The 15593-nt window shown below is 41.1% G+C and overlaps 1 protein-coding gene across 1 annotated transcript in view; it reads left to right on the top strand.

Annotated features, from left to right (window-relative positions):
* The window catches only part of LOC120059614 (nuclear factor of activated T-cells, cytoplasmic 2-like), a 51935-nt gene that overhangs the window by 18903 nt on the left and 17439 nt on the right, over positions 1–15593 (top strand). Inside the window, exons 7-9 of the mRNA XM_039008742.1 lie at positions 9455–9510; positions 9769–9901; positions 10116–10823. Of these exons, the coding sequence (XP_038864670.1) occupies positions 9455–9510; positions 9769–9901; positions 10116–10823 (897 nt within the window). The remainder of the gene's footprint in view (positions 1–9454; positions 9511–9768; positions 9902–10115; positions 10824–15593) is intronic.

Below are 15593 nucleotides of genomic sequence, written 5' to 3'. Positions count from 1 at the left end.
GGTTAGCTGGTGTGTTATGTTGTCTAGGTTTTGTTATACTGTACATAGCTTGGCCGTCCAGGTTTTGTTTATCACCTTCCATAAATCACGTCTACGTTTTTATTTGTGGTTCTCAATAGTTTTCCTCTAGAGGTTGTTGTTTATGGCCCTCAGCAGTCTTAGGACTTTGTCTGACGGCTATGGAGTAGCCTAGTTTTTAGATGCTTTATCTGTTAGTTATTAGTCTTAGCATATGGTTGTGTCGCATTACAACTGGTTGTTTGTGGGCCGAGTGTGGGGAGCTATGAGACATGGGCTTTCTGGGGGCCGAGTGTGGGGAGCAATGAGATGTGGGCTTTCTGGGGGCCGAGTGTGGGGAGCAATGAGATGTGGGCTTTCTGGGGGCCGAGTGTGGGGAGCAATGAGATGTGGGCTTTCTGGGGGCCGAGTGTGGGGAGCAATGAGATGTGGGCTTTCTGGGGGCCGAGTGTGGGGAGCAATGAGATGTGGGCTTTCTGTGGGCCGAGTGTGGGGAGCAATGAGATGTGGGCTTTCTGTGGGCCGAGTGTGGGGAGCTATGAGACATGGGCTTTCTGTGGGCCGAGTGTGGGGAGCAATGAGATGTGGGCTTTCTGGGGGCCGAGTGTGGGGAGCAATGAGATGTGGGCTTTCTGGGGGCCGAGTGTGGGGAGCAATGAGATGTGGGCTTTCTGGGGGCCGAGTGTGGGGAGCAATGAGATGTGGGCTTTCTGTGGGCCGAGTGTGGGGAGCAATGAGATGTGGGCTTTCTGTGGGCCAAGTGTGGGGAGCTATGAGATTTGGGCTCTCTGGGGGCCGAGTGTGGGGAGCTATGAGATGTGGGCTTTCTGGGGGCCGAGTGTGGGGAGCTGTGAGATGTGGGCTCTCTGGGGGCCAAGTGTGGGGAGCAATGAGATGTGGGCTCTCTGTGGACTGCTTTAGCTAAAACTTGGATTTCTTATCTACACTTTTTTCACTGGGCTTCCCTGCTGCTGGTTTACAACACACTGCAATAATGTATAGTATTGGAGACAGGAAAAAAAGTATATCTACTTAGAAGAGGGATTGCCATTGTGCTGTAGAGGTTCTCCACATGACACAGAGTTCTGGAACAGTGAGCCAATGAAATCCCTTTGAATGGGACACAACTGGCTCTGGCTGGGGCCTTCTCTGGCTCTAGGACACACACACACACACACAGACAGAAGCCAAGCTGGGCCTGCTCAACTCTTTCTGACTGCCTCCATTCCTAATTACCAGAGATACACGAAAATACTAGAGGTATCCAGTAGAGTAGTTTTAGAACAAAACACAAACAAATATAAACACCAAGACAGCAGCAGTCATCACCTGTCATTACTGTGTACTGAAACGGGGCGAGTTAACCATAAAACAAGAGGAAAAAATAAAACAAAATCTTGGCAAGATTCATGGAATCCACCTTTGTTCTGCTGACTCATTTCAGCATCTGTGCCTTTCATTTGTGGTCTGACATGGGGTTTCCCACACAGTATTAAAAGGATATCAGGCCGCTGAATATTGGATTTCTTTCCATTTGAGAAAATAGGTAGGCTGTTTATTTTGAAAAGGTGGTCAATCTAGTTTAAATGTAAAAATGTTGAAAACAAGGGTTCTTTTTGTTGGTTATTTGTGTGTTTTGGAGAGGAATTCATCTTGAAACATAGTTGTATTCTACTAGGGCACCTATGTTTCATGTCTCTGGTAGCCAGCATGGATAGAATGCAAGAATCTACTAATATTTGCCATATTCTAATAATTATCTTGTGCCTACTTATTACCACGGTCCGTGCCATAGTGTAACTTGCACTCACGTAGGCCGATGATCTGAAACAATTCGATGGTGAAACGTCAAAATCCAATGTGAAGCAATTCAGGCATTCTTCAAAGTCAAGACAATCTTTGTGCTGCAAAGAAACATTATCTTTATTGTTGAATAAATGTTTTTTGCAAGCAGTAGGTATTTAGAATTAAATGTGGAGTGGAGCTTTATAGTTGATAACATCACATGCCCTGCGTACCTTCAAAATTACAGTATTCAGCAATCATAATTTATTCAAAAAACACAATTTCTGTAATCATTTGTCGCAATAAAGAAAGGAAAACTAAATAAAATTCCACCCCTGTCGAACGGATAAAAATGTATTAGATCTTTTTTTTTATCTCCTATACAGTGCCTTGCAAAAGTATTCATTCCCCTTGGCGTTTTTCCTTTTTTGTTGCATGTAATTTAAATAGATTTTTATTTGAATTTCATGTAATGGATATACACAAAAGTCAAAATTGGTGAAGTGAAATGAAAAAAAGTAATTGTTTCAAAAAATTCAAAAAAATGGAAAAGTGGTGCGTGCATATGTATTCACCCCCTTTGCTATGAAGCCCCTAAATAAGATCTGGCGCAACCAATTACTTTCAGAAGTCACATAATTAGTTAAATTGCACACAGGTGGACTTTATTTAAGTGACACATGATCTCAGGATACATGTATATACAGTTGAAATTGTAAGTTTACATACACCTTAGCCAAATACATTTAAACTCAGTTTTTCACAATTCTTGACATTTAATCCTAGTAAAAATTCCCTGTTTTAGGTAAGTTAGGATCACCACTTTATTTTAAGAATGTGAAATGTCAGAATAATAGTAGAGAGAAGGATTTATTTCAGCCTTTATTTCTTTCATCACATTCCCAGTGTGTCAGAAGTTTACATACACTCAATTCGTTTTTGGTAGCATTGCCTTTACATCGTTTAACTTGGGTCAAACGTTTCGGTTAGCCTTCCACAAGCTTCTCCCAATAAGTTGGGTGAATTTTGGCCCATTCCTCCTGACAGAGCTGGTGTAATGAGCAGCAGCTACGTTTGGCTACATAGTTAGTGGAATTACCGCGAGAGAGTAAGGGTTAATGTGATTGGATGTAAATTTTTTGACTAGGCTACCTTATCAACAAACAAAAGAGGAATAGTCACATGCAAACAAACATACATACAAACTATTTACATTGCCAGGAATCCTAAAAAACAAACCATATTCATTAATAATATAACCAGTTTTAATTGCCTTTTTGTTTTTCAATTTAGTTAAAGTAGTGCCATATTGTTAAATTCATTTATAAAGTAAAAAAAAGTTAGGTTTTGAATTAGACCATTTGCATTTGTGATTATGAAATTTACCTAATATTATTAGCAGTTGAATTAAAAACACTACATCTTTATCAATGTCAGAATTTCTGAAATAAATCATATCAAAACCATTAAATTGTACAACCGGTCCTATTTTTGTGTAATAAAAATCTTAATGTCAATCCAAAATATTCTACTATAAATACAGGCAAAAAACAAATGCAAAATGGTCTCCTTCTCCATTCCACAGAAATCACATTTATAGTCAATATTCAGCTTGAATCTTTCCAAAACATGTTTCACAGGATAAATTCTATGTAACATTTTAAATGAAACTTCCTTTACCTTACTGATACAATATTTGATAGCAATTTTCCATGCTTTCCCCCATTGAACAGTTGAAGTCGGAAGTTTACATACACCTTAACCAAATACATTTATACTCAGTTTTTCACAATTCCTGACATTTAATCCTAGTAAAAATTCCCTGTCTTAAGTCAGTTGGGTTCACCACTTTATTTTAAGAATGTGAAATGTCAGAATAATAGTAGAGAGAATTATTATTTCAGCTTTTATGTCTTTCATCACATTCCCAGTGGGTCAGAAGTTTACATACACTCAATCCGTATTTGGTAGCATTGCCTTAATTGTTTTACTTGGGTCAAATGTTTCGGGTAGCCTTCCACAAGCTTCCCATAATACGTCGGGTGAATTTTGGCCCATTCCTCCTGACAGAGCTGGTGTAACTGAGTCAGGTTGTAGGCCTCCTTGCTCGCACACACTTTTTCAGTTCTGCCCACATATTTTCTATAGGATTGAGGTCAGGACTTTGTGATGGCCACTCCAATATCTTGACTTTGTTGTCCATAAGCCGTTTTGCCACAACTTTGGAAGTATACTTGGGGTCATTGTCCATTTGGAAGACCCATTTGTGACCAGGCTTTAACTTCCTGACTGATGTCTTGAGATGTTGCTTCAATACATCCATATAATGTTACTCACTCATGATGCCATATTTTGATGCCATCTATTTTGTGAAGTGCACCAGTCCCTTCTGCAGCAAAGCACCCCCACAACATGATGCTGCCATCCCCATGCTTCACGATTGGGATGGTGTTCTTCGGCTAGCAAGCCTCCCCATTTTTCCTCCAAACATAACGATGGTCATTATGGCCAAACAGTTATATTTTTGTTTCATCAGACCAGAAGACATTTCTCCAAAAAGTAAGATCTTTGTCCCAATGTGAAGTTGCAAACCGTAGTCTGGCTTTTTATAGCAGTTTTGGAGAAGTGGCTTCTTCCTTGCTGAGCGGCCTTTCAGGTTATGTCGATATAGGACTCGTTTTACTGTGGAAAAAGATACTTTGGTATCTGTTTCCTCCAGCAGCTTCACAAGGTCCTTTGCTGTTGTTCTGGGATGGATTTGCACTTTTCGCACAAGTACGTTCATCTCTAGGAGACAGAATGCGTCTATTTCCTGAGCGGTATGACGGCTGCGTGGTCCCATGGTGTTTATACTGGCGTACTATTGTTTGTACAGATGAACATGGTACCTTCAGGCATTTGGAAATTGCTCCCAAGGATGAACCAGACTTGTGGAGGTCTACAATTCTTTTTCTGAGGTCTTGGCTGATTTTTTTTTGATTTTCCCATGATGTCAAGCAAAGAGGCACTGATTTTGAAGGTAGGCCTTGAAATACATCCACAGGTACACCTCCAATTGACTCAAATTATGTCAATTAGCCTATCAGAAGCTTCTAACAGCATCATTTTCTGGAATTTTCCAAGCTGTTTAAAGGCACAGTCAACTTAGTGTATGTAAACTTCTGACCCACTGGAATTGTGATACATTGAATGATAAGTGAAATAATCTGTCTGTAAACAATTGTTGGGAAAATGACTAGTGTCATGCACAAAGTAGATGTCCTAACCGACTTGACAAGAATATAGTTTGTTAACAAGAAATGTGTGGAGTGGTTGAAACACTTAGGTTGGAGTCATTAAAAATTGTTTATGTAAACTTCCGAATTCAACTGTACACCTGTTCTGAAAGGCCCCAGAGTCTGCAACACCACTCAGCAAGGGGCACCACCAAGCAAGCGGCACCATGAAGAACAAGGAGCTCTCCAAACAGGTCAGGGACAAAGTTGTGAAGAAGTACAGATCAGGGTTGGGTTATAAAAAAATATCCGAAATCTTGAACATCCCATGGTGCACCATTAAATCCAGAACATGGCACCACAACAAACCTGCCAAGAGAGGGCCTCCCACCAAAACTCACTGACCAGGCAAAGAGGGCATTAATCAGAGAGGCAACAAAGAGACCAAAGATAACCCTGAAGGAGCTGCAAAGCTCCACAGCAGAGATTGGAGTATCTGTCCATAGGACCACTTTAAGCCTTACACTCCACAGAGCTAGGCATTACGGAAGAATGGCCAGAATGAGTCATTGCTTAAAGAAAAAAATAAGAAAACACATTTGATGTTCGCCAAAAGGCATGTAGGAGACTCCCCTAACATATGGAAGAAGGTACTCTGGTCACATGAGACTAAAATTGAGTTTTTTGGCCATCAAGGAAAACGCTATGTCTGGTGCAAATCCAACACCTCTCATCACCCGAGAACACCATCCCCACAGTGAAGGATGGTGGTGGCAGCATCATGCTGTGGGGATGTTTTTCATCAGCAGGGACTGGGAAACTGGTCAGAATTGAAGGAATGATGGATGGCGCTAAATATAGGGAAATTCTTGAGGGAAACCTGTTTCAGTCTTCCAGATATTTGAGACTGGGACGGAGGTTCACCTTCCAGCAGGACAAAGACCCTAAGCATACTGCTAAAGCAACACTCGAGTGGTTTAAGGGGAATCATTTAAATGTCTTGGAATGGCCTACTCAAAGCCCAGACCTCAATCCAATTGAGAATCTTTGGTATGACTTAAAGATTGCTGTACACCAGCGGAACCCATCCAACTTGAAGGAACTGGAGAAGTTTTCCCTTGAAGAATTTATCAAAAATCCCAGTGGCTAGATGGCCAAGCTTATAGAGACATACCCCAAGAGACTTGCAGCTGTAATTGCTGCAAAAGGTGGCTCTAGGGGTGAATAGTTACACATGCTCAAGTTTTCAGTTTTTTTGTCTTATTTCTTGCTTGTTTCACCCCCCAAAAAATGTAGCATCTTCAAAGTGGTAGGCATGTTGTGTAAATCAAGTGATACAATCCCCCAAAAAATCTATTTTAATTCAACGTTGTAAGGCAATGAAATAGGAAAAATGCCAGGGGGGTGAATACTTTCGCAAGCCACTGTATCTGCCGTTTCCATTCCACGTCACAATCATTTTTTTTGCAACGTTGCTTTTGTCGAATAAACCTGAGTCAATGGAAACCTGCCTAGTGACATGAACTCATCATCAGCGTCATTTCCAACAAGTTGTTGACCTATCATCTTTTTCCAGTTTTAAGTTACTGCAATATAATAAAATAAAATGACACAAACAGCTAAATGCAGATAACAGCAACAACACCTATGATGGGAGGTTCCCAGCACATTAAATATGTTCAGCACATAAATGTTACATTGTTGAGCAAGACCTAACCTTGAGTTTCAAGCAATGCCTTACAGTATGACAGTTGTCAAAAGCAACAATATCAGAGTATTGGTATACATAAAACATGGTGTAAAACAAGTGGGTTAGTATCTCCTCTAAAATCTCTTCATACCAGACAGGTTTTAGTCTCGAAAACCTGACCCTAGGAAACACAGTGACTAGGGTCTGGTTTCAATGATGAACTCCTTTGGCATAGAGGAACTGCGTCACTGCGTATGTCACTACCTTATCCGCTTGAATAAAATACAAAATAGTAGCTCGCAAGATGGAGATCATGGAAGTTATTTTTAAGGAGTGCATTTCACAAGTGGCTAGTTTGCATCAGCTAAAGCCACTGCATAGGTTTTGCCTGCAAAAATCATGACGTTCTGGCATGTCTGCCTTGTGATTTGTTCGGAGAGTCCCTGGAACCCCTCCCCCCCTTATCAACGTAGGCAGTAACGTAGTTCATCTATGCAACGAGTCCATCATTGAAACCAGACCCTAGTCACTGCCTTGCCAAGGGTCAGATATTAAAGACAGGTTTGGCCTGTTTTTGATCACTAGTGTGTATCAACCATTGAACCAATGTTCTCCATCACACTTTGTTTATAGAATATACTTTTCTTTACTTTTAAAATATTACCAATTTTGCTTGACACAGTAAATATGTGATTGTATGTATGATTTCATACAATATATTATGGTAAATGTAAGGTCAGGGAATGGTTTCACTTCATGGTAAATACAGTGCCTTCAGAAAGTGACGTTACAGCCTTATTCTAAAATTGATAAAAAAAATAAAAAAATCCTATGCAATCTACACACAATGCCCCATAATGAAAAGCTGAAAACAGGTTTTTAGACATTTTGGAAAAGGTATTAAAAAATAAAAAACAGAAATACCTAAAGTATTTAGACCCTTTGCTATGAGACACAAAATTGAGGTCAGGTGCATCCTGTTTCCATTGATCATCCTTGAGATGTTTCTACAACTTGATTGGAGTCCACCTGTGGTAAATTTAATTGACTGGACATGATTTGAAAAGGCACACACCCTTCTATATAAGGTCCCACAGTTGACAGTGCATGTCAGAGCAAAAACCAAGCCATGAGGTTGAAGGAATTGTCCGTAGAGCTCCGAGACAGGGTTGTGTCAAGGTACAGATCTGGGGAAGGGTACCCAAAAAGGTCGGCAGATTCGAAGGTCCCCAAGAAAACAGTGGCCTCTCCGTCATTCTTAAATGGAAGAAGTTTGGAACCACCAAGACTCTTCCTAGAGCTGGCCACCCAGGCAAACTGAGCAATCTGGGGAGAAGGGCCTTGGTCAGGGAGGTGACCAAGAACCCGATGGTCACTCTGACAGGTCTCCAGCGTCCCTCTGTGGAGATGAGAGATCTTTCCAGAAGGACAACCATCTCTGCAGCACTCCACCAATCAGGCCTTTATGGTAGAGTGGCCAGACAGAAACCACTCCTCGGTAAAAGGCACATGAAAGCCCGCTCTGAGTTTGCCAAAAGGCACCTAAAGACTCTGTCTGATGAAACCAAGATTGAACTCTTTGGCTTAAATGCAAAGTGTCACGCCTGGAGGAAAGCTGGCACCATCCCTACGGTGAAGCATGGTGGTGACAGCATCTTGCTGTGGGGATGTTTTTCAATGGTAGGGACCGGGAGACTAGTCAGAATCGAGGCAAAGATGAATGGAGCAAAGTACAGAGAGATCCTTTAAAAAACCTGCTCCAGAGCGCTCAGGACCTCAGACTGGGGCAAAAGTTCACCTTCCAACAGGACAACAACCCTAAGCACACATTCAAGACAAAGTAGGAGTAGCTTTGGGATAAGTCTCTGAATGTCCTTGAGTAGCCCAGCGAGAGCCCGGACTTGAACCCAATCAAACATCTCTGGAGAGACCTCAAAATAGCTGAGCAGCAATGCTCCCCATCCAACCTGACAGGGCTTAAGAGGATCTACAGAGAATAAATGAAGAAACTCCCCAAATACATGTGTGTCAAGCTTATAGTGTCGTACCCAAGAAGACTCGAGTCTGTAATCACTGGCAAAGGTGCTTCAACAAAGTACTGGGTAAAGGTTTTGAATACTTATGTAAATGTAATATTTATGTTTTTTTATTTTAAATACATTTGCAAACATTTTTGCTTTTCCATTGGGGGGTGTTGTATGTAGATTGATAAACTATTTCATCCATTTCAGAATAAGGCTGTAACCTAACAAAATGTGGAAAAAGTCAAGGGGTCTGGATACTTTCCGAAGGCATTGTATATAGCTGTAGGTGATCAGAATGGTGGAATGGTAAGTGGTAAGTGGTTAGGAAAGAGATATAATCTATGTGACACAAAGAGCCTTCTCTAACACCATGTTAATCATATGGCCTATGGGTTAGTGGCAGGAAGACAGTGATGTGATGGGTTAAACTAGGTGTTGTGTTCTGAGACAGGTGGAGAATCCCCTCCCATGCTGTCTCAATCTGTTGAAGAGACAATAGAGATACAGCTGGGATAGTTCATTTGTTATTGTTTAGAGTACATTTTTCATTGGTCAGCAACTTAGTAAGCATAGTACCAGTAGCACACATTATTTTACCATTGTTTATTTTTTTTACCTCCTTGTTCTGTGTTCCTGTATTTTCTGTGTCCAATAGGGTATTGAAATATACCCCGAATTATTGATTTGACCTGAAACGACCCTTCCCTTATCTGTCTCTGCAGATGGACAGCAGATTTGGGAGATGGAGACAACAGTAGACAAAGATAAATGTCAGCCTGTGAGTACCAGTCCATTCATAGATGGCCACTTCTCCATGTCTGAAACAGTGGTCAAACCAGTCACTGATTATACTGTGTGGATTGTTTGTTTTAGTTTTTTTTTCTAATTTGATTTAAAATAATAATGTCCTACTTTATCAACTCTGATTTATAATCTTAAATAATAATGTGACAGATTATTATGAACTGAAAACAATTATAATCAATAATAATAATGTGACTGATTAATATGAACTGAAAACGATGTCATTTTGTAGAGTCTGCTGTTCGTTGAGATCCCTTCCTATCGTGACCCATCTATCTGCCATCCTGCCAAAGTGAACTTCTATGTCATCAACGGAAAGAGGAAGCGCAGCCAGCCACAGCACTTCACATTCACCCCACTGGCAGGTAGGTACCATAGGCATCCGCAATAAGGAGGCTCTGAGCCCCTTTAAGTGCTCTGAAAGAACAATACAATGATGTAGGAATGATATCAAGTCATATGTTATTCCATGTCATTAGTATGTCACATTGATATGCTTGGTGTAGTAGGTTGTAGTTACTTTAAGCAATATGACTTAACCCTCAGTCATATCTCTGTTGTCTTCCGTCTCTCCCACAGTTCCCTCCATTAAAACAGAGCCTGTGGATGACTATCCTTTCGCCATGCCCCAGATCCTGGGTGTTTCCCCGCAGTCCTACTACCACCACAGTCCTGTGGGGATCATTCACCCAGACAACAGCCTGGTCTCCAGCATGGCCTCATGCCAGCAGGTCCGATCCGGCCTCCCCACCCCCGGCCCAGACCCCCGCTTCCAGCAACAGAGCCCAGCCATTGTGTACACCCGCGGGGGCAAGAGTCTGAGCGGCAGTCCCGAAGGGCTCTACCAGCAGACTGGAGGGATGGGGATGATGCCCGACCCACACCGCTCTGTCCTGGTCCACACAGGCTCCCCAGTCCAGCAGCAACACGGAGGGGGCCAGGGCCAACACCCCTCCATCATCCAGTTCTCCCCCACCAACCAACACCTGCTCAGGGAAGGCGACCCTCCACCTCTCCAGCCTGACAACCAGCAGCATATAATCTACTGTGATAGCTTCCCTCAGCAGGCTGGAGCCCAAGCTCACTCCCCTGTCCCGGCCCACTCCCCTCAACATTACCCCACCACTGTGATCCAGCAGCAGCCCAAGGTGGTGCCCAAGGGCAGGTCTTCCCCTGGAGGGATGGAAGCCCAGAGATGCGCCCCTGGAGAGGAGCAGAGAGCCAGCCTCCCTGGCGGACAGGTCACGGTCAAGGAGGAGAACCTGGATCAGATGTACCTTGATGACGGTGAGTGTAAGTTAGTGCCAGGGTTTTATACATCAATAGAATTAATGCTCTTGAATGATGCATGGTGGTGTAACATCCATGTTTTCTAAATGTTATTGTGTGAATCACAACAGTATTGGATAGTCATAATTTAGGCAAATAATAATCACTGTTCGCAAAAAAGACTGCAGTGTTCAATGCATAGCTGAGCGTGTAGTGGCATAGAGTAGGCCTAGGCTAAAGGCTATATCAGATATGCATCTTCTCCTTGTGTTTATAAACACATTTCATGCAATTCTACTACACCTTCTGTCTAGAGACATTAGCAGAATCTTTTTTAATACAACAAAAATGACAGGGTACTATAGGCCTATATTGCTAACACTGACAAATTGTACAATATGAAGTCCATTTAACCTGGAGGAGGAAATGATCGTCCAAAACAAAGTTTCAAGCGGAACTGACCTAATTATAAAAAGCTAATACGTGCACAACGGGGCACTCACGGGGGATATGGCCAATGTGCTACGCTGGTGCCAAAGACTATTCGCTCAAGTTGCAGATTATGATAACTACTGTAAAAGACAGATTAGAGTCTTTCTATTGTCTTCTCTTTACAGCAATAGCAATTTGCTTTCCAAACTATGTTTTATTTTGATTAAATTAGGGGTAGAAGATAGATAAAACACAGGATATTAAAATATATATATGACTGACTATTTTCTATTCGTTTACATATCTAAACTTGGCGAACGGGAATAGGAATAATATCACATTTCTCTCTTGCCTACAAAGAAATGTGTGCACTGTTCACAACATGCTTTTTTGCAAACAGCCATGAGGCTGCAGTAATATCTTGTCCTATGCTTAGGCTAGTCATCACATTAGGAATTGGATTTTGTTATTCTGCATAGATGCATGCATTGCTTTATTATAAAGGTGGTTGGTCAGTACCCTCTGCTCAAAACAAATTCTTGCAGCTATGCCTTGTATGCAACCATCTAATCTAGGTCTACTAAAAAGGGAGACAATAATTGTGCAGTATGATGTTTAACCTGGAGGAGGAAATTATTGTCCAAATACAAAGTTTCAAATGGCACTCACTAGCCCAATGATAAAGAGTGAATAAGCGCACTCACTGGGGATGAAGACGATGCTCTCCACTGGTGTTACTAAGATACTCAAATTGAGAATTTTGATAACTGGAAGACAGATTAGTATTGCTTTCCAAACAATGTTTTCCCGCGATTGTATTGTAAATATTGCGATATGCATGGGCCTATATTAGCAGCTTTTCACTGACAGTCGCAACTCAACAATCATTTGTTTGGTATTTGCCACGAGTTCTGCCCAAATTGTGGGCCTTCCAACTGTAGTCTATATGCTTGTGATTTTAAAACATTTTGAAGCGAATGATCATCTGGGGCCAAATCATGCTTGCTGGTGTACTAGCCAATTTTGAATGATTGTATTGACAGGAGTAATACATAATTGAGGCAATTTAATTCAATTCACTTTTTTACTATTGGACACGCCACACTACCTCTTCTCTCTCTCAATTAAATTGAATTCAATTGAGGGCTTTATTGGCATAGCAAACATATGTTTACATTGCCAAAGCAAATGAAATGGATAATAAACGAAAGTGAAATAAACAATCAAAAATGAACAGTAAACATTACGATCACAAAGTTTCTGTCACGATCGTCGTAAGAAGCGGACCAAAACGCAGCGTGGTTTGAATACATTCTTCTATATTTAATGAAGAACACTTGAACAAAAAACAACAAAACGAATAAGACGAACGTGACCGCTATATAAACACTGTGCTAACATGCAACATAACATAGACAATAACCCACAACCCACAATACAAAACAGGCTACCTAAATATGGTTCCCAATCAGAGACAACGCAAAACCCCTGTCTCTGATTGAGAACCATATCAGGCCAAACACATAGAAATATACAAACCAGACATACAACATAGAATGCCCACACAGATCACACCCTGACCAACCAAAACATAAAACATACAAAGCAAACTATGGTCAGGGCGTGACAGTTTCAGAGAAATAGACATTTCAAATGTCATATTATGGCTATGTACAGTGTTGTAATGATGTGCAAATATATAAAGTACAAAGGGAAAATAAATAAGCATAAATATGGGTTGTATTGACAATGGTGTTTGTTCTTCACTGGCTGCCCTTTTCTTGTGGCAACAGGTCACATATCTTGCTACTGTGATGGCACACTGGTATTTCATCCAATAGATATGGGAGTTTTTCAAAATTGGATTTGTTTTCAAATTCTTTGTGGGTCTGTAATCTGAGGGAAATGTATTTCTATAGTATGGTCATACATCTGGCAGGAGATTAGGAAGTGCAGCTCAGTTTCCACCTCATTTTGTGGGCAGTGTGCACATAGGCAGACTTGCTCTCAAGAGAAGACAGGCTACGGCGGCTGCTCTCAATAGCAAGGCTATGCTCACTGTACATTTTCAAAGCTTTCCTTAATTTTGGGTCAGTCACAGTGGTCAGGTATTCTGCCACTGTGTACTCTCTACTTAGGGCCAAATAGCATTCCAGTTTGCTCTGTCTTTTGGTAAATTATTTTCAATGTGTCAAGTAATTATCTTTTTGTTTTCTTATGATTTTGTTGTGTCTAATTGTATTTCTGTTCTGGGGCTTTGTGAGGTCTGTGTTTGTGAACAGAGCCCCAGGACCAGCTTGCTTAGGGGACTCTTCTCTAGGTTAATCTCTCTGTATGTGATGGCTTTGTTATGGAACATTTGGGAATCACTTCCTTTTAGGTGGTTGTAGAATTTAACGGCTTCTTGGTTGGTGAGTAAACCCCAGACCCCCAGACCATGAAGGGCAATGGGTTCTAATTGGGATTTTGCATTTGATGTTCCTTTTGATGGCGTAGAAGGCCCTTCTTGCCTTGTCTCTCAGATCGTTCACAGCTTTGTGGAAGTTACTTGTGGTGCTGATGTTTAGGCCAAGGTAGGTACAGTTGTTTGTGTGCTCCAGGGCAACGGTGTCTAGATGGAATTTGTATTTGTGGGCCTGGCAACTGGACCTTTTTCAAAACACCATTATTTTTGTCTTACTGAGATTTACTGTCAGGGCCAAGTCTGACAGAATCTGTGCAGAAGATACTGGAGAGAAGCACTAGATCATCAGCAAACAGTAGACATTTGACTTCAGATTCTATTAGGGTGAGTCCGGGTGCTGCAGGCTGTTCTAGTGCCCTCGCCAATTCGTTGATACACATGTTGAAGAGGGTTGGGCTCAAGCTACATCCCTGTCTCACCCACGGCCCAGTGGTAAGAAATGTGTGTTTATTGCCCATTTTAACTGCACACTTGTTGGATTTTAGAATGTCGTATGTTTTTCCCCCAAAACCACTTTCCATCAATTTGTATTGCAGACCCTCATGCCAAATTGAGTCAAAAGCTTTTTTGAAATCAACAAAGCATGAGAAGACTTTGCCTTTGTTTTGTTTGTTTGCCAATTAGGGTGTGCAGGGTGAAATACGTGGTCTGTCGTATAGGCTTTTTTGACAAATTACTATTTGACATTTGCACAGTACATTGATTTCACTGAGGAAATATACAAGTCGGGCGTAAAGGTAATGGCGGACTGAACGAAGTTATGTAGAGCACCTCAAGATAAAACGTAATATTCAATATCGTCAAGTTAGACTAAAATATTAGCACTACATAATCTGGTGGGTGAACCTTCAATCTGGATAATAACACAAAACAAATCTTAAAACTAGAGACATTTATTGACAAATATTACGAAAACAAGCAACACCCAAACATGACGGAGAGTAAGACAGGGGAACCGATTTCAAAACGGAAACGTGACTCTTCTACAGACACAGACGATTTAATATTTTCACCACCGGGAATGGTAAAGGTCCAAACCGATCTGTTAAAATCAATAAATGACAAACTGGGTATACTTGAATTAGTTAGTAAGGATATAAAAGAGTTTAAGGCAAGCCTCGAGATGAGTGATGAAAAAGCTGCGACATCGGAGAAGGAAACACACAAGCTAAAAGGGACAGTCAATAAGATTGAAACCGAAATGAATGAAATTAAAAAGGAGAACACCGTTCTGAGGGAAGCCTTACTGGACATACAAACTAGATCCATGAGAGAGAATCTGGTACTTACAGGTATCCAGGAGATAGAAGGGGAAGTTCCTGAATCTGTAGTTAGAGTTCCTCCTTACAGCGCTTCAGATCCCACGCGAAGTTATCGACAAAATCCAACTTGAACGTGTACACCGCTTCGGACAGAGAGGCCAACGGTATGAACGCCCAATCGTTGCCAAATTTGCTTCATTTAAAGATTAAATAATGGTTACAAGACTTGCTGGGACCAAAATTGGCATGAATGATCAGTTTCCGAAGGAAATTGCAGAACGGCGTAAAGTTCTGTATCCAATTTTCAAAGAAAATAGATTAAAAGCGAAACGAGTAGCTCTCGTCGTTGATAAACTATATATTGATAACCAGTTGTTCAGAGACACAAAGACTACTCCATGGTTATTTTAAAAATTACAAAGTTCTCATAGATGAGAAAAATAAACACAATTCTAGCCCGGTTATGGATTGTAACAATACAATTAAAAATATAGCTTTTCTATATATCTTCACATATAACTAATTGAACACACAAGCACTAATTCAACATAGTGAATATAAAAACTAAGTTAACAGAAGGCACAGTGTGTGGTGTGTGTTTATTTTTTATTTTATTTGTTATGTTTGGAG

The sequence above is a fragment of the Salvelinus namaycush genome, chromosome 14, assembly GCF_016432855.1.
Source record: "Salvelinus namaycush isolate Seneca chromosome 14, SaNama_1.0, whole genome shotgun sequence".
Classification (NCBI taxonomy): Eukaryota; Metazoa; Chordata; class Actinopteri; order Salmoniformes; family Salmonidae; genus Salvelinus; species Salvelinus namaycush.
This window is presented reverse-complemented; position numbering and strand designations above follow the sequence as displayed.